The following is a 20,344-nucleotide window of genomic DNA, read 5'->3' on the forward strand; positions in this document are numbered from 1 at the left end:
TTTTGAATCATAACATAATTATTTAGTAAAGATTATGAAATAATTATAAGTTATAACACAGAGAGACAAAGCTTTTTGAGTCAAAACCTAATAAAATGAATGCTGTCGTCAAAAACTTAATCAGTGTACAGTATGATGGGATTTTTTTATGCAGGTTTGTACAATAGCATATAACTTATAGGCCTAGTTTATGTTTAACATTTTTGACAAATTATTTTGTGAAATAAATAAAATAACCAATTTATTTAGACTGTGCAGTAACATGTTGTTATGGTTTAATAATTTATTTAAAACTAATAATCATAAAAAAGCCCTCTGGTGACGTCAGTCATTGACAAGGACATCGTCATGGACAGGTGGTGAAGAGCCTCGAGAGAAGGTTAATTTTTCGAAAGGAGAAGTCCACTATTTCAGCTTCATCATTCAGGTATGTTAGTACATTTAATATATATAGTGAAATATTTTGTATTATGAAGTAAGGTTTCTATTTGATAGAAAATCCCTCGTGTTATATGGTGATACAGATTGAATGGGGGCAACTTTAGCGTTAATATGGATAAACACTGTGCTTGCGATCAGAAATCTGTTAAGTTGAATTTGTTCTGCTTTTTATTCGAAATAAGTTTCAATATCGCTATACTTGTTTGTCAGTACTACTAATTAAATTACCGTTAACAGTACACAGCTGTGTTATTTGAAGGCGAGCTTCGAGAGAGCGTGAATGAAGCATTATGTGCATGTTACTTTAAAATTAACTAAATTTGTGCCGATTTCATCGTGTTTTTGGTGTTGTTTTTAGCTCCAACCTTGAACAAACGCTCACTTTCAGCTTGGTTCGTGTGTGTTTTATCAGTGATTGAGCTAAACTCTGCAAAGTAGTGGACATTACTGCCCGCTTTTGAGACGTTCCCGCTAGTCTGCATAAAACCGCAAGATAGCAGTGCACCGCTCGTGCACGCACAGGCAGATTCGTGCCCGAGTCTGTGCACGCGCGGGAGGCCAGTCACGGTGGCAAGTTCTCCCTATGGCCAGTCCGCCCCTAAATATTATTGAAACCTTTAAAAAGCCAAACATATTTTAACAATCCATAGATGAAAGATCAGGTCTTATTTCTAAAAGACAAAAATGCAGACTAAATGTATTGTGAAATTATATATATATATATATATATATATATATATATATATATATATATATATATATATATATATATATATATATATATATATATATATAAAGTGCAAAATAAGTTTAAAATAAATATTTTAATGTATATTTTATTTTTCTTCAAACAGCCTGGAAACTGAACTGCTTCATAAAACTTGTGCTTGGTATGTATCATTGTTTTAAAATCCAAACAAACTGTATTGTGGTCAGTAAAATGAAATAAATATTATAAAAGACTTCAAGATTGTATTTATCATTACAGAAAAGTGTCATGGGACCCATATTAAGTTTCCAAATTTGATCTGCTGCACACAAGCAGCTTTGAAGAAGAAGGATCCCAGCTTAAAGAAAAACATGTGTCACATCCATAATTGTTTGACATCATCTTCAAGCACACCTAGTAAAGTATTGTATTTTATAACATGCATAATTCACACTTGTTGGTTGTTGTGTACTGAAAAAATATATTTATCACAAAAAATATTCTATTACTTACTACTGCTGTTTTAATACAGTGAGAATATTAAGGTCGTTGCCTAAAAAAAGTCCTGCAGAGAAGAAATATGTATTGAAAGGTGTAAATTTGCCTACAGGATTCCTTGTTGCAATGTCTTCAAAACAAATGTAAAAATGAAAGGATTTCAGTGGTGAGCTCATATGATGGGATCAAAAGGAAGTGAACTGGACTCTGAGGGACTTAACACAAGGCAAGTTCATTTCAATACATTTAATGTCAAGATTAATTCTGTGATTTAAATTCATATTTACACACTCTACAAATGCTGTCTTCCTACCTCAGATTGTGATGGACCTAGAATGCGACATTGTTTACGAATAAGTCAAGAACCAAATGAAACACACTATTTTCCAGAGTACAGATTATGGAGGGGTCTGCAAAACTAATGGAGCAGTTTCTTCTTCTTGGAGTACCACAGCTTGTGAGTAACCAAACACTGTTACATTGTGTGCCAAATAGATATGAAAAATCTGTGTATATGACATTTTAAAGCTCATTTGGTAAAGCAATGCATTAGCAATGCCAAATGTGTTCCAGGTCTCACATATTAATAAATGTATAGAATAAACACAATCTACGTCCCTTTGGATAAAAGTATCTGCCAAATATGATGTATGTTATTTGATAAACAATTATTTTGTTTTGTTCTTATTCTAATTTTATTGTTTTATTTAATGTTCATACTAAATTGAGGTCACTCAGAAATGTCAATTTCATTAAATTCTGTAACAAATGAGATGCAGATTAAACAGAAAATATATTACAGCTGTCTACACTGTATTTCTGTATTTTTGATGACTTTAAAGTACTTGTATTGCTGAAAATGTCACTTACACAAAGTAAACAAAATGTTTTAATTTAGAATGCTGCATATAAGGACTTAGTGAAGGACACAGAAACATCTTTAAAAGAAATGGCCCAATAGAAGGGAAGGAAAGAAGGAAGTACTCAGCATTGAAATATTGTTTTACAGAAATCCAAAGGTCCTAACAGCTCTCCTGATTCCGTCAAGGCTTGAAGTGTCAGCATTACGATGGCCAACACTCGCTCACTATCCTTCTGCTCCCTCATTTATCAGAGGCACCACAGTAGAATGAATTAGCAATTACTTTCCAGCCGCAACCCAGCACTGGGAAACACCCATACACTCTCTCATACACCTGCACACATTCACTTACTATGGCCAATTCACCAATACCGTACGCATGCCTTTGGACTGTGGGGGCAACTGGAGCACCCAGAGGAAACCCACACAAACACTGGGAGAACTTGCAAACTTCACACAGAAACACCAACTGACCCAGTCAGGACTCGAACCAGTGACCTTCTTGCTGTGATGTGACAGTTCTAACCAGTGAGCCACTGTGCCACCCATGGACAAAACTATTTACGTTATAAGAGAGGCCGGCAAACATGGACATGCTACAGGTTGTGGAATGGCTGTTCTCAGTGTTTTGTTTAATCATTTTGCAAAGTTTTGTGTGCGATTAAGCTCTTTCTTCAATAACTTTTATTGAAAATTATGTATAAAAATGGATGTTGCCATGACCAGTACATACATGTACCTTGAACTTGTTGAAATTGTAGTGTTATTTAATAGATGTTTGTGTATTGTTTCTATCTGCATTGTAATACATTTTTAATCATTTTAGAAATGTTTGAAAGTTAAGTTTTGTATTTGTTCAATCAGTAAGCAAGCTTACAAATGTTAATAAAAAGTGAAATCATTAGAATTAGATTGTTGAATGCCATTAAGCTGTTAATTATGTTTACTAATTAAATAGTAAAAATGTATAATGTTTAGAGGTAGATCTTATACAAAGTACGCAGAGGTGCAATTTTAAATATTATTTAAAACTTATTTTGTGAAGTAAATTGAATAAATTTAAACAATTTGAATTTTCTGCATTGGTTTTATTTTTTATTCAATAATAAATAAAGAACCCTCAAATGGTTCTAAATAGAACCATGTAACTTGAATTCAAAGAACCATTTGGGGTTCTATTTAATGAACCCTTAAATGGTTCTATTTATAACCTTTTTGGGGTTCCATATATGAAGCGCTTGAAAGAACCATTTGGGGATCTATTTAATGAACCCTTAAATGGTTCTATTTTTAATCTTTTGGGGTTCCATATATGAAGCGTTTGAAAGAACCATTTTTGGTTCTGTATACACAGCAAATTCATTGTTGTTAAATTTCAAGTGTTGTGGTAATTCAGAGTTAAGTGTTAAAATTCTAGAGTTAGATAAAGGTAAAACAACCCTCTCAGCGTTAGAAGCTGATTTGCCTCCTTGTCACACAGAGTAACATGTATCTACCTTTGTAGAAAACCCTTGTATTTGAGAAACTAATCAGAGTGTCTGAAATCTCACCACACCCTCATTCACCTGGCCCTTAAATTGGTCAATTAGTTTAGTCCACTAGACAGAGTGAATGACCACAAATAAGTGAATTCAGACACCTGCTGTTGAACACCTGCTGTTAACAAGCACAATCACTGAAGGAATAAGAAATTGAAGGAAGAAATAAAACTACAGACACAGCCTCACACCAAACCAACTGAATTAAAACAGAGGATTAAACAACTCTATTAAATAATAGCATAAGCAGCTTCACTGATTACAGTTTGACTTCATTTCTGTAAGAATATTTGACAATGAACAGAGGTTATATTTTTTTTATTAAAAATATTTCATTTGACCTCACCATCATAGAGATCAGAGGCTGCTTATTTGAGCTCTTGAAGCTTTACTCTTATACCATAATGTTTCTCTGACTGCTATAGCCTTGTTTCTAAAACTCATCAGCTATAGCAAGAAAGGTCAAGAGAAACTATACTGTTTATGATTAATTGTTATAGATTTTATTTCAGGTGTTTGTTAAGTTGATTCATAAAAATATGCAAATATAGTTGTATTAAAGCTGCATGGGACAATACTACTGGCAGTCTGCTGCTCTTCATAGAAAATTCAACAAACAATTAGGTTGCAATTAATAATTAGAGTGTCATGCACTTAACATTCAAGCTCCAGCTTGCTCTTTATGACACACAGGCATCAAGAATCAGGATATAAACCTCAACCGTGGTTGCTAAAAAAAAAAAAAAAAAGCTGCATAGTTCATGCCGCAATGCATGCTGGGTGCCAGCATAGTACAAAGCTCCCAGCATGCATTGCAGCATGAATAAATTATGCAGCTTTATGTTCTTACAATCTCTTTCTTTTCCTTTATTTTGTGTTGTTTTTGGGAGGTGATATTTCAGTAGTGTTTTTTTTTTTACTTGATTTTTATTTTTTGTTTGTCACCATAATTGAGATTCAAAGACTAATTATTGATGTCTGGGTGTTTTTGAGTTCTGCCATAGATCAAACATTCTCATTGTAAATATTGTTTTTATTTTATTGGAGCTTCAGTGGTTTCATTTATGTATATCATTTATTTCTCACACACAACTAATATGAAATTGAATTCAAAAACAAGCAGGAAAGGATGGCCATGATATCATTAATAATCTCTTCAGAATGACACTTTAATTTTCTTTCGGCTTTCCATGCTGTATGTTTAAATAGAGTAATTAACACTATCTATAGCAGCCAAAATAAAAAACCATTTAAAGTAAGAAGTTGAAGAGGCTGACTAAAGCAGACTCTGTCCTCCATCATGGTGACTTCAAATGAACAACAGAAATTTCATTAAGAGCTTTTGTTCACATGACAGAAATAAAGTCACAGGTCAGTAATAGGTGAAGCTCCATGATAAGTTGTTTAATGTGATGAGTTGTTTTAAAGATGTTGAAAAATAACATTTTTTATTGTGTAATTTGTTTTATTTTTATTGATTACTATTTTATTTAGAGTTTTTTTTTCTCAGTTGATTTCATCTTTGGTTTTGGCTTGTGTTTTTCTGTCCTTCAGTGATTCTGCTTGTTAACAGTTGTTCATCAACAATTCTCAATCCTCCTTTAATTAGACACTTAATTGTCTCATTAACTTCATCACTGTCTAAGTGTTCAGCCCTCTGTAGTGAGGACACTAGTGAGGATTTTGCTCTGGAATTTAAGGCTTACGTGTGTTCGAATGAAAAATACAGACTATGGGATTTGTTTTTAACAGAAATATTCTGGAAACTGAATTTACGAATCTAAAATGTTGAAAACAGCAGATTAATGGCAACCACTGCTGCTAGTATTTTGACATACATTTAACAGATATTTTACACAATAAGAGTTTGCTAATTAACACTCTGGGTGTTAAAAATTTTAACACTTTCAAAAATGTTATTTTAACACTTATAGTGGTTCCCATATAAACACTGAGGGAGTGTTAATTTTAACTCTAAGGTAGTTAAATCTACCAAATCTAAAATTTGCAGTGTGAGATCGATAAAAAAATACAGACTGTTGAATGTGTTGTTAACAGAAATATTCTGTAAACTGAATTTATGAATGTTATAAACAGCAGATTACTGGCAACCACTAAAATCTAAAAATGAAAAAAAAGAAAGAAAAACAGCAAAACGGTTTTTGTGTCACCATTGTGGAGGATAATAGCGTCTCTGTTCAAGTCCAAGATGAACTGAGAGTATTTGATGTTATGCTGCATCTTCTTTTGTTTAAAGGTAACTGTGTAGTTACTAATGCAGTCAAAATCTGTTTGCTACTTGCCATTACACATGAAAACATTATTGCATCTAAAGACTTTACATTTTTTTGCACTAAGCTATGATTTTGTAAAATGAACAATGTATTAGTTCATGAAATATGGTTATTTTTTGTAAATTTATACAGTTATATAAAACTTCCATGTTTTTCACAGAAAGATTCTGGCAGCCACAGCTGCTGGTATTTTTTCGGAAATTGAACAGATATTTTACACAACAAGAGTTTGCTAATTAACACTCTCTTGGTGTTGACAATGTTAACACTTTCAAAAGTGTTATTTTTAACACTTATAGTGATTCCCATATAAACTCTGAGGGAGTGTTAATTTTAACTCCAAGGTAGTTAAATCTACTATCTAAAATTTGCTGTGTATAACCATTTATTTTAAGAGTGAAAGAACCATTTGGGGTTCTATTTAATGAACCCTTAAAATGGTTCTATTTAGAACCTTTTTGGGGTTCCATATATGAAGCGCTTGATAGAACCATTTTTGGTTCTATATAGAACTGTTTCTTTTAAGAGTGTATGCAGCAAACATGCCAGCCTGTGTTAAAAATACAGTAATATGTCTGTGTAAGATGAGTATGCCTGCACAGGAGCAACACTAGGAGAAGGCTGAGTGACTGTTTGTGTACAATAAGTGAATATGTAAAGCACTGATTATATATGTTAAATACTTGTATGAAGCTATATGTGTCAGAAGTTAGAATAAGTAACATGTTATCAAGTGATTATGCTATTATGACAATGTATGTAAACACTTAGTTCCTTTTGCATAAGTTGCATCTATGGAGAGAGAACTTTGGTTTCAAAACAGTTGCTGACATGACATAGATCTGTGACATCTCGCTGACCATAGCAAGCTGGCTAAGAGCCAAGAATAGCAGGACCACTTAGAGTAAAAAATCTATCCTAAAATAATTAAAAGTTAAAACAAGACTGCACATCCAGTTTAAATTATTTAATATAATTGCTTAATTTTTTGTTAAAAGCTATGACACTTTTTAGAGGCCTACTCATTCATGTGTCTTCTGTTTCTTAACAGCTGTTAAAACTACAAGGTTTTAAGGTCATCTCTGACTTTTTAACTGACAACTACACAGTATTACTGATTAAATCCTATAGTCCTTGATTTTTTGTGTCATTATTATCCTCATCAAACCCCTCAAGAAACTTTACCCAGTTTTTTTTCTTGAGCTATTTTGATTATTATTTTATAACTACAGTTTTATGGTAACTACAGTATGATTGGTGTAGCAAACCATGATTACTTTCTGCTTATGGCTTAACTGCAGTAAACTTTTTTGTAGTAAACCATGGTAAATCTTTTGTAGGGATGAAACACAACTGTAAATTACATTATTTGTTCATGTTTACTTGTGAAATTGGTTAGTCTATCACTTCTGTTTCAGTAATGTGCCATATATTTTTGCTTTTCTCTCTACTTGTTCTTGGTGTCAGTGAAAACCCTGTCCTTAAAGAAAGGTATGTCACAGATGATTAGCAGTTGTTTATAACAGTGTTGTATTGAGAAATAATATTTAGGGTGAGCCTGTAAGAGTTTAGGGGACCTCGCCACAAAATAAAAAGTTGAAGAACTCTTGCTTAATATTAAGTACTAAAACTTCAATGTCTGAAACAGTTCAAACAGGCATTGTCTGCATATGAACAATGTAGAAACAATTTATGTAAGCTAACCCTAGCATAGGAAAGTCAGTGTGTGTTACTCATGGTCATTTCTTGTTGTGTCCTTTGTTTTCTTCGTCTTGTATTTCTTTTGTTTCATGTGTGTCTCTTAAGTATGGCAAATACACCCTCTTACTGGACTTTAAAACGCAAATCTAGAGAAAGGGTAAAACAACAACTGAAGTCAGTTCAGTGTGCTTCTGATAATTCCTTTAATGCTGAGAGTCTACCAATTTACAATTCCGAACATCTAGATGAGGAATTCCCAGACTATGAATCATCTTTGCCTAGGAGCTAGATTTTTCACAGTCTGAAAACAGCAGCTCTGGTGAGGAAGAGGAAGCTTATCTACAAAGCAAACTTGCAACATGGGCACTCAAAGAAAACATAACACAGTGCAATTAATAAATTATTAGAAATACTGAAGGAGCATCATCCACCATTGCCATCTGATGCAAGGACTCTTCTAAGGACCTCTCGGTCAGAGTCAGTGGTGGTCCAGGAAAAGGCTGGTGGGACATACCATTATTTTGGTATCCTGAATTCAATGAAGAGCACTTTGGAGGCAAACAAATGTGGATTGGCTAATGGCTTATGCTTAGAGCTCCAAGCAAATGTGGATGGGTTGCCAGTATTTGAAAGTTCATCCACCCAATTCTGGCCCATTCTTGGAGTAATCAAAAACCTCCCTCCGCATCAGCCATTAGTAATTGGGCTTTTCTGTGGCACTAGCAAGCCAGCAAGCCTTCCCGAATACCTAGAAGATTTTGTGGCTGAAACTTTGTTGGAGAAAGGATTTTCATTTCAGGGAATATCAATGAGGCTCAAACTGTGCTCAATGGTCTGTGATGCTCCCGCCCGAGCTTTTTTGAAAAATATAAAAGGGCACACAGGCTACTCGGGGTGTGAGAAATGTACGCAGGAAGGCGAATATTTGAGCAATAGGGTGATATTCCCTGAAATGAATGCCCCCCTTCGCACTGATGAATATTTCCTGGAAATGACAGATGAAGAGCATTTAGGATATTCTCCTCTTCTAGCCACATCTTTGGGCTTGGTCACTGGGTTTCCATTGGAATACATGCACCTTGTCTGTTTGGAGGTGATGAGGCGACTCTTGTACCTGTGGCTCAAGGGTCAACTGGCTTGCAGGCTCTCAGGTTTGCAGGTGGATATGCTTTCTGAAAAGCTGTCAAAGATCAGAAAAAATGTGCCTGTAAAATCTCTTTCTTTGAACTAGTTCGTTTGGTTTGCTGAAGGCTACGGGTTGCGGGTCAGGACAACAGTCTCACTCCAGGGAATGATCTAAATCTTCATTTATTGATTGGCATCAACTTGCTTGTTTGTGTGTATGTGTGTGTGGTTCTGCAATAGAAAAAATATAAAATGAATAAACATAAAAGTACAATATAACATTAATAAAAGTTACATTATAAATGAATATACATTGACAATAAATAAAACATACAGCATAAACACAATGGGTTAACCAGAGGAGCAATTGGTGTTAATGCTGGTTGATACATTGGCTATGTGTGTGCGTTGGCCACCAGCTGCGCACGTGAACACCCCTGCTGTGCGAACTGACTCATGAAGCGGCAAACGGCATTACAGCGCATGCGCTACCTAAAGTGTGTGCGTTAATAGCGTATGATAACAACTAAAATGTATCGGCAGGAATAATATAGATATAAGAAATGATAATTGTAAACAAACATATGTGTGTACATCTAAATCGGCAATCTTTACAGTGGTTCGATACAGTTTATAAACAAACAAATAGGTATGAACTTTCACTAAACTAAGCATTGAACATTCTGTTTTACTTACTTTTTAGATGTACGCACACACACCATCAATGAACTTCTCGGATTGAAACACTCCTTTTCCTCTAACTATTTACAATGCACAGCTTTAATTATCTAACCCCTATCATCATCAACTCTTTCTCCCCTCTGCCACTTTCCGAAACTCCGCAAGAAACTTTGGATCAGCCCATTTCAAGCTGATCGGTGGGGGTGACTGGAAGAGTCCAAGTCGCGGGGGGGGGAAATATTTTCTACAGTGCCAGTTGAGTTTGCAAGAAGACCAAGATCTTTGAATGAGGTAGGCCGATGGAAAGCCTCTGAATTCCGCCAGTTCCTACTTTACACCGGTCCTAAAAGACTTCCTACACACAGCTTTATATCAACATTTCCTACTGCTGTTTACGGGAGTGTTCATACTGTCGAACAAAGCACTGCTTAAGTTAACAGACTATGCAAATGATGCACCTGTGTTGTTTGTTCAGCACTTTGGAAAGCTGTATGGACACATGCACATCTCCTACAATGTGCACAACCTTGTACACCTTGCACAAGATGGAAATCTGAATTCCTTCAGTGCCTTCAAATTTGAAAATTACATGCAAAAACTGAAAAGGCTTGTTAGGAAACCAGAATTTCCATGCTGCCAAATTGTAAAGAAGCTTGCAGAGCGAGAGGCAATCCAAATGGAAAAAGAGGAAAGTTTGGGTGTAAGAAAAAAACACATGTCTGGACCATTACCATCATTGCTTCAGTGTGTGCAACAGTACAGCCAATATAATAATTACAGAGCTCTTCACCCTCAAACTGGACGAAGCCAACAGCAATGTCTATATTCAGGGAAAGGTGGCGAAGATCAGAAATATAATTGCTAAAAAAGAGGAGGTGTACTTGGTCTACTCCACATTTGCACATCAAGGCCCCTTCTTTGACTACCCCGCATCTTCCTCTACATTTGGGATTTACTTGGTGGATGGCCTCTTGGACACAACACAGTACTGCAGCATTGGACTGGTGGAATGGAAAGCTTTCCTCATGCCCCATGGGAGAAGATTTGTTGCTGTACCTCTAATACACACAAATGAAAAGATATAGAATTTAAACTTCATCCAACTACACACCAGAACTTTGTCAACCCCTTGCAATCCCCCATCTCTCAACTTATCTCTTGACTCTCTCAACAGTCATAAACGATATACATTGCCCAGCATAAATGAGTACATCCCTTACAGACCCCTTTTTTTAAATTAATACTTTCATTACATTTAAATACTAATGAGGTGAATTTAAAAATAAATTTCCATGTTTCTAAAAGTAATATGTTATTTCTCTCTTTTTGTTCATTATTTAAATAGATTTTTTTTCCCTTACACATTCATTAGGTTGTATTGATTTTTGCACTGAAACCTTAATTAATTTGTAGACTATGTATATACACAAATAACTTATAGATCTTAAAAATTTCTTAAACAATTATATACATCACACAAAAGCATGAGCATTGTGATCAGGGGCGCTGCTAGCCACCACCAGCCCTCTGACAAGATGGGCCCTTATGAATCGTCCTAACCCCCCATCCCCCATGATCATTATATTTCTTTGCATCTGCACTCACACAACACTGTTACTTGATAGCATTAAATAACTTTTTTTTTTTTTTTTTTTGAGGCTGAAGGATGACAGAGTGAGGAATTAAGTGGTATTAAAGTTACCTAGTTTTTGTGCTGTACACCACTGCTAAATTTAACACAGTTAAACTTTTTTAAAATTTAATACACAGTTTAAGTCAGAATTATTTACCCCCTTCAAATTGTTCTTTTTTAAAATATTTTCCAAATTATGTTTTACAGAGCAAGGACATTTTCACAGTATGTCTGATAATATTTTTTCTTCTGGAGAAAGTCTTATTTGTTTTATTTCTGATAGAATAAAAGCAGTTTTAAATTTTTAAACACTTTTTTAGGGACAAAATTATTTAAGCTATTTAAGCCCTTTAAGCAATTTTTTTCTCGACTGTCTACAGAACAAACCATTGTTATACAATAATTTGTCTAATTACCCTAACCTGCCTAGTTACCCTAATTAATCTAGGTAAGCCTTTAAATGTCACTTTAAGCTGTATAGAAGTGTTTTAAAAATATCTAGTAAAATATTATATACTGTCATCATGGCAAAGATAAAAAAAAATCCATTATTAGAAATGAGTTTTAAAAACTATTATGTTTATAAATGTGTTGAAAAAATTGCTCTCCGTTAAACAGAAATTGGGGGAAAAATAAACGAATGGTCTAATAATTCAGGGGGGGCTAGTAATTCTGACTTCAACTGTATATATATATATATATTTCTATTCTTAAAGATGTTAGGTGACCCCCCCTCTTATTTTAATGAATAATATATATATATATATATATATATATATATATATATATATATATATATATATATATATATATATAGAGAGAGAGAGAGAGAGAGAGAGAGAGAGAAAGAGAGAGAGATGGACATAGCTCATGGGGGTTAGCTTGACCAACGTAAAGGACAAAAACTTTTATCAGTTTTTTTTTTGTACATGCTGAATATTTAACAATCAAAATAATACCAAAATCCACACCGTAAAAAAAAAAAAAAAAAAAAAAAAACAGAAAAAGAATAATAATTATATTAATAAAACAAATGAAAAAGAGGCTACATTAATATTTGCAAAAGAGTTGTTGGAGTATTTTCATAGCTCTGGTTGCTTTTCATCCTAAACGTCCTTTAAGGGTTCTATCTGACTATTTATATTTGTGTATGTAATTACCTAATTAAAGTAAAAGGTTTAACATAAATAGTTATATATCTTATATAGACTAATATTTTATGCAACACATTTTCACTATTTACCATGTTATTTACCTCTATTAATCACATTCTTTTTTTTTGTAATTGAACTTTTTTATTTATTTTGAATTTTTACACCCACACAACATAAAATTTACAATACAAAATCAACATTCGAGAAATAATGTAAACAAATTATAATAAAAATAATAACAAAACAAAAAAATATAACAAATATAAAATAGTACAAAACCATATAACAGACAGTCAAATTGACAACTTTTCAAGTTTCTTTTTATGTGCTCTCCAAATATTGCAAAAAGCTACCCCATTTCTGATTAAAGGTATGGGTGGAATCCTGAAGTCTTGCCAACATACGTTCATATGATGCAGTAGAAGTCATTAGTTCAATCCAATCTTTAAAGGAGGGAGTATCTGAGTTCTTCCAATTTCGCAGCACCAGTCTCACAGCAATAATACATCCTGCGACGACTAGTCCAGCCTGTGTTTTAGATATTCCGTTCTGTAAAATCGATGTATCACCAAGAAGACAGACTCTTGGAGAATAAGGTAAAGGTTGTCCCAGCCATTTCTCAAGGTTTTGAATAACTCTTGTCCAGAATGGAGCCACCAAATGACAGCTCCACGTTAAATGTAAAAAAGTGCCCACAGACTGACCACATTTCCAACAGTGGTTATTTTCCATTAATCCTATCCTATACAGTCTTACTGGTGTCCAGTAATATCGATTAATTATCTTGTAATGTATGAGTTTACTCCTAACATCTCTCACAGTAGCACCTATACCAGAAACTACTGCCTCCCATTCACCCTCTTCAAATTCCACCTCCAGGTCTTTCTCCCAGATAATTCTTAAATGATCACTTTTTCCATACATGTTGTTTGCAGCAATCTTATAAACAAAAGATGTGGTTTGCATCGACTTTGGCATATTTAGAAACCCTAATAAAACAGTTTCTTCTGCTCCTGGCTTAAATCCCACAGTTTTTATACTACTATGCAGCTGTATATATTTCCAGAAATCCCCTTTATCTACTAGATTGAATTTGTCTTTCAATTCCTGAAATGAATACAGTGCGCCTTGTCCATATAGATCATCAACTGTTTTCAGACCTTTTTTACACCAATCTTTCCAATAGACTGTTTTTTTTCCTATCTTAATAGCAGGGTTATTCCATAATGAAGAATAGCCTTGTTTATGATGGGACAAATTAAATATCTTATGTATTTTTTTCCAGACCTGCTGAGAGTGTTCCAGTATAGGGTTAACTTCCCCATTCCTAATAGAAGATAAAGATTTCTGAGATAAAGCATCAATAACCCTGAATGGGAAAGTTAGCGTTTTCTCTATTTCAATCCAACTTATACCCTCTACATTATCACCTGACCAATGTTTACATATTTTAATAATCTCAAATGCAGTATTATAAAGCTCTATATTTGGTAATGCCAAACCCCCCTTTATTCTAGTGGTAAACATATTTTTCATACTTATTCTGGGCTTCTTCCCTTCCCACAGAAAGTCCCTAACTAGTTGATTGTATTGCTTAAAGATGGATTCAGGAAACTCCAAAGGGATCATCATAGAGATATAATTAATCTTTGATGATACCATCATTTTAATTGCATTAACCTTCCCCCACAAAGACAAATTTAACACTTTCCATTTATCAAAGTTTGTTCTAACATTTTGAAGCATAGGGGTTATATTCATCTGAACAACATCATACAAGTCCCTTGAGAGCCTAACACCTAAATACTTCATCCCAGTTGGTATCCATTTAAAGGAGAAAGCGCTCACATCAGCCAACGAACATCCCACAGACACTGGCATTACCTCAGATTTCACCCAATTAACTTTGTAACCAGATATTTGAGAAAAACGTTCGATAGTATCCATCATAGGAGGTATAGATGTCCTTGGATTTGAAAGCAAAAGAAGAATATCATCAGCATATAAAAAACACTTATATTCCCTCTCTCCTAACTGGACACCATTCACTCTCATGTCATTCCTAATTGCAACTGCTAAGGGCTCCAGAAACAAAGTAAAAAGCAAAGGAGACAGGGGGTCCCCTTGCCTGGTGCCTCGCTTTAATTTAAAGAAAGGGGAGATAATGCCATTTGTAAGAACGGCTGCACGTGGGGCGGAATATAGCACCTTGACCCACTTAAGAAAAGTTGGCCCAAAGCCAAACATTTGCAACGTATAAGTTAAATAGCCCCATTCTACTCTATCAAATGCCTTCATCGCATCTAATGAAAAAGCAGCAACTGGATCATTCTCATTGCGGCTTTGCCAGATGAGATGAAGTAGTGACCGAAGATTATCAGAAGAAGATCTCCCTTTTATAAAACCTACCTGGTCGCTATGTACGATATTGGATAAAATGCCCTCCAACCTCAATGCTAATACTTTAGATAAAATTTTACAATCAACATTTTCTAAACTAACTGGTCTATAACTCCCAGGATCATAAAGATCCTTATCCTTTTTAAGAATTAACGTAATTAGCGCATCATTAAATGTTGGGGGCATCTGCTCCAGTAACAAGGTTTCCTTATACACCCCTTCCAATATTGGTGCAACAATGTCAATGTACTTCTTATAGTATTCGGCAGGAAAGCCATCTAAACCTGGTGACTTAGCGGCCTTCATTGACATTATCGCAGCCCTAATTTCAGATTCTTCTATTGGTGCATCCAACATCTCAAGCTGGTCTGAGGACAAGGTGGGAAGTGTAATTTTGGAGAAAAAATCTCTATATTTAGTACAGTCTGGGGATGACTCTGCCTCATATAGTTTACTATAAAACTTTTCAAAGACCTTATTAATGTCCATGTTTGCAGTCACCACTTCATCTTTTTCATTTTTGATAGCTGAAATTAAGAAACTAGCATCCTTTTGTTTCAATTGCCTTGCTAACAATTTATCAGCCTTTTCTCCACTTTCATAGAAAGCTGTGCGCATCCTAAACATTGCATACTCTGCTTTTCTATTGTAAATATCATTAAGCTGATATTTCAGATCGCAGACTTGTTTTAAAATATTATCTGAAAACTTTAGTGATAATTGCCTGTCTAAAACTTTAATTCTGGCCTCAATGTCTTTAACTTTTTCCTTGTCAAGTCTTTTTACCAAGCTAGCATATTGTATTACGTTACCCCTGACATAAGCTTTTGATGCTTCCCATACCGTTCCCAGCCTCTCTGTGGTACCAACATTAATCTCGAAAAATTCCTTTAAGTCAGCTCCCAATTTTGTACTAAAATTTAAGTCCTGAAGCAAGGATATATTGAATCTCCATCTGTTTTGTTTTATTGTCTTAGATTTAGTGTCTAATGTCATCTCCACTGGTGCGTGATCTGACAAAGCAATCACGCCTATCTTACAGTCTACTACTGACTCTACTAAATCACCAGAAACCAAAAAGTAATCTATTCTTGAGTAAGATTTATGATTATGTGAAAAGAAGGTATACTCTCTCTCTCTAGGATTGACAAGCCTCCATATGTCCACCAACCCCAAATCTTTCATCATCAAAAATGTATAGCTAATCTGTCTCTGGGCATATTTTTATGGTAGGTTGTTCTATCCAGATAGGCATCTTGCACCTGATTAAAATCACCTGCAATTATTAACTGATTACCTGCTTGTCCCCCAATCATCTTATTAACCATATGAAAAAATACACTATCCTCCTTATTTGGAGCATAAATATTGCAAATATTAACTTTTTGCCCATCAACCATGGCTTCCAACCATATAAATCTCCCCTCCTCATCCTTCTTTTGCTTAATCATGACAAAATTTACCCTCTTATGCACTAATATTGCTACCCCATTCCTCTTACTATTATATGAATTATGAAACACCTGTCCCACCCAGTCACGTTTAAGTTTTTCAGCCTCTGGACCCATCATATGCGTTTCTTGAATTAAAGCAATGTCCACGTCTATAGATTTAAGGTAACCTAACCATTTTCTTCTTTTAACTGGATTATGAGAACCATTTATATTCCAGGATATTATTTTTAAATATTTAGCCGTTCCATGCATGTCTCCCAACTATATATAAACACTTGCTGTCTGTAAAAAACATACATACAAAAGTAAAAAAGTAAAAATAAAAGACATAAACGAACTCTGTAAACATTGACTTCAAGAACTTAAACCCCTTGAACCCTCCCAAGTTACATCCTTTCACTAAAAGAAGGCCCCTCCCCATACACGAGCAGTGAAGCGCTGATGATGGAACCACCTGTCGACCCCGCCCCAGAACGTTCTTGTAAATCGCATGTTAACACCCCATCAAACTTGCTGTAGATCCCTTTGTCCTTACATTGGTTGCAGACCTAGTCTGTTTGTTTTTATCTTAGCATCAAATAACATAACTTTTGTCCCCAGAAAGCAACTTCCGTACCTCAGTCCTTTTCAGACAATAACATCAGCGCCTTGTTATGATCATCAAAGCTCACTCGCTGTCCTTTCCATGTGAAGCGTATTACTGCAGGATACGCCAGAGTAAAACGGATATCCAGCTCGTGAAGCCTCTTTCTGACCGCTGTGAACCGCCGTCTTTTTTCCGCCACATCTCTCGTCATGTCAGGAAACAGCGATATTTTAGAACTCCTCCACATGATACTGCCACCTTCCCGCACTTTCATTCTCACTGCTGCCATAACCCTCTCTCTTTCCAGAAAACTGTGAAAGCGCATAATAACGGGGCGAGGGGGCTTGTTTTCATCCGGCATTGGAACCAAAGATCGGTGGACACGCTGTAACTCCGTTTCGGAGATATCCACATCCAGAGCCTCGGAGAGAATCAGCCTTACACATTCCCGCAGATTACCATTCTCGGACTTTTCCTTAAGTCCTATTAGACGTAGATTCATGCGCCGCTCCCTATTTACCATATCCGAAACCGAATCCCGAAGATCTGCACAGTCTTTAGCACTTTTTTCGGCCATTTGTTGCAGGCGCTCGTTCTCGTCTTCAAGCACTCCAATTCGAGCCTCTGCCTCGTCAAGCCGTTGCGCCATGGCGGCCGCGTCCGCCTTCATCTGAAACTGCGTAGTCTTCACACTCGTTACATCTGCCTGCAAAGTTGACAAATTTGCACTAAATCGTGCCATTTCATCCATTGCTGCTTTTAACGCAGCCTGTAACTCCGCGAACCCTGGTGGTGTAGTAACGTGTCCCAATCGAGCGTCTTTTTCTCGAATCTCGGCAGGCCCGTCACTCGCAATTGCGCCCTGCTTTGCAGCTCGCGCCTTCGATGTAAACTTGGATGTCATAACCGAGCAATTGCAAAATTATTTTTTTATATTCAATTAACGCTACTAATAGTTAACAGTGGGGTGCTAACTTACTAAAAATAAATAAATTAACGAGGTCAAGCCGGAGCTAGTCTTCAGCCCTCCATCTTGTTCAACGGTCCCACGTGACTCCGTTTCAAGTTATTATGAACTGAAAACCAAATTTATGCACATTGCACACTGCAATCAAATGGTCGGCACTGAAAAGAGAATTAGAAAGATTAGGGAGGAGAAAATGTTTGGGGATATGCAGGGTAAACTGTCCTACACCCTTAGATTGTGTTTTTGATTATTCACATTGTTTGATTTTCACTCCCTTGAACAAACACCGATTTGCCTCCAATTTTGGGCTTTTGTCTGCAGTTTCACAAAACATGTTGGTGAATGAAAGTCCACCTAAACTCGGCCGGTGTGAACTTGCAATGACAGTGAGAGACTGATGCAGACACTATAAAGCCCTGTTCAGACTACACAATGCCATTTGCCAGTTACCACAGATCAGATTTTTGTCAGATTATGAGATTTTGACTTGATAAACTCTTGATGTGTTGTGGGTACAAATGGAGACTTTGGTTTCAAAACACTACACTTTTATTTTGATGGACATATTTTAGAAAATAAACAAGTTTTCTTCATGAAGACAATTAAACTTTCTATGGACAACTAGTTTCCCTTAAAGAAATGTTCATGTGAAAACTCCCACATTACTACAAATAAATCAGTGTATGGGAAACCCAGTGTTGCTATTGTGAATGAGAACATGAGTGATTTGTTAGCTTACATGCTAATTCCAGTACTCATTAGACTACTGAAGGACTTCAGCTATCTGTAAATTCCAAATATTATTTATATGCATTACATATTGTACTACTCATGTGCACTGATAGATTATATTGTGTGCTGTCTGCAAGTGGTGTGTGTGTGTAGGTTATAGTTTTAGGTTTATTGTGTTAAAGGTAAATTATTTTAAGAGTAACAAGTTATTTAATTATTAACATTCTGATTGTTCCTATATATATATATATATATTAGGGATGCACCGATATGTATAGGCCGATATTTATAAATATTTCAAAATGATATATTTTTATACAGCAAACTTCATAAAAGATTGAACTTCTTTTATGAACTAAATAGTCTATACTCAAAGCAAAAAAGCTTTAACTTCAAAATTGCAAGGTGATTATAGACCTATATTCAAGATTTCACATAAATCAGCATGCAAAAAATACATTACTTCCTTTTCTTCATAGCAAATTAACATGCAACTTGACTGTTGCATAAAATTAAGAAGGTTAAATAACAAAATATGATTTATTCAACAAGCAAATTAAATATATTTAAATAAGATGAGAATGAAAGCACTAAGGACTGAAACCAGCTCAAATGTTCTTGAATAAAACGTGTTACAGTGATGTACACATGTACAAATACGTCATGTACGAAAAAGCCTTTTTTAGAGGTGTTTTGACAGTTCAGAGCCACCGTACAAGTAAATAGCTTACAGATAGTACGTTTAGAAAATGCGGCACAGATTCATGCTATTTGGCGTTTTAGATTCTTTCGAACATGTAGCTGCTGCTTGTCAATCAGATGCGTCTGCGCTCGTTCTTGCTGTCAATTGCGGGGGGAAAATGATCGATGAAAAGTTTATGATAAACCGCTGAGTTTTACTCAACTGTAGAGGAAGAGTTGCCATCAGAGTCAGACTTTCATACAAAACCTGCAATGAGCTGACTTTATGGCTAACAGAGCTGAATATAAAGACAGAATGAGCCGCTGGTCGAGAGCCTCTATGACTGGGTTCACCTCTCCCCCGTGCTACAGTGTGTGTGTGTGTGCGCGGTGACAGCTCGCGCGCTCGTCATAATCAATATGAATATTTCGATCAAACTGAATACATCTTACATCAACAACACATGACAAGCAACGTGTTGATAATAACAAATAATCAGATTACAAACAACTGTTTACACTTGTTGTAAAATGTGCGGGTCCAGTTGCAGTTTGGTGTGTGTGTGTGTGAAGCGTAGAGGGAGAGGGAGAGAGAGAGGAGCGGTTTTTGGGCAATGAGACTATTTTAGGTGACTGATTTGTTGTACCACACGAAAAGTAATAAATATTTTGGACCAAGTTACATGTGTCCTCGTTCATTCACCGGCTGCAACTAAAAGAGAAGGCAATTCACCACGAAACTAATATTATTCGGCCCTGGAGTAATAAGTTAAGATCCCCTGCTATCTCTACACAACAAAGAGACAGAGCTGGAAAGGTTTACATACTTAATATTTTTCCTGAGGCGATTTAAAGCAAAATACACAATGACACTCAATCAAACACATC

General features: G+C 35.5%; 1 protein-coding gene and 1 pseudogene across 1 annotated transcript; both read left to right on the forward strand.

The window, feature by feature from the left end:
• The first annotated feature begins 371 nt into the window (after window positions 1-371).
• On the forward strand, window positions 372-11,125 carry LOC147844955 (uncharacterized). The gene is made up of 6 exons (XM_088650769.1): window positions 372-427; window positions 1,296-1,331; window positions 1,430-1,567; window positions 1,761-1,874; window positions 1,967-2,105; window positions 2,547-11,125. The coding sequence occupies exon 6, from the start codon at window positions 8,582-8,584 to the stop codon at window positions 9,272-9,274; it is 693 nt and encodes a 230-aa protein (XP_088506895.1). The 5' UTR covers window positions 372-427; window positions 1,296-1,331; window positions 1,430-1,567; window positions 1,761-1,874; window positions 1,967-2,105; window positions 2,547-8,581; the 3' UTR covers window positions 9,275-11,125.
• LOC147844957 (uncharacterized) lies at window positions 9,515-10,934 on the forward strand (annotated as a pseudogene).
• Window positions 11,126-20,344: the final 9,219 nt, after the last annotated feature.

This window comes from Danio rerio, chromosome 4, assembly GCF_052040795.2.
Source record: "Danio rerio strain M-AB ecotype USA chromosome 4, GRCz13ab, whole genome shotgun sequence".
Classification (NCBI taxonomy): domain Eukaryota; kingdom Metazoa; phylum Chordata; class Actinopteri; order Cypriniformes; family Danionidae; genus Danio; species Danio rerio.

What these genes read in the sequence shown, in the direction of transcription:
- LOC147844955 (XM_088650769.1), top strand. Translation starts at nt 8,582, where the DNA reads ATGAAGAGCACTTTGGAGGCAAACAAATGTGGATTGGCTAATGGCTTA.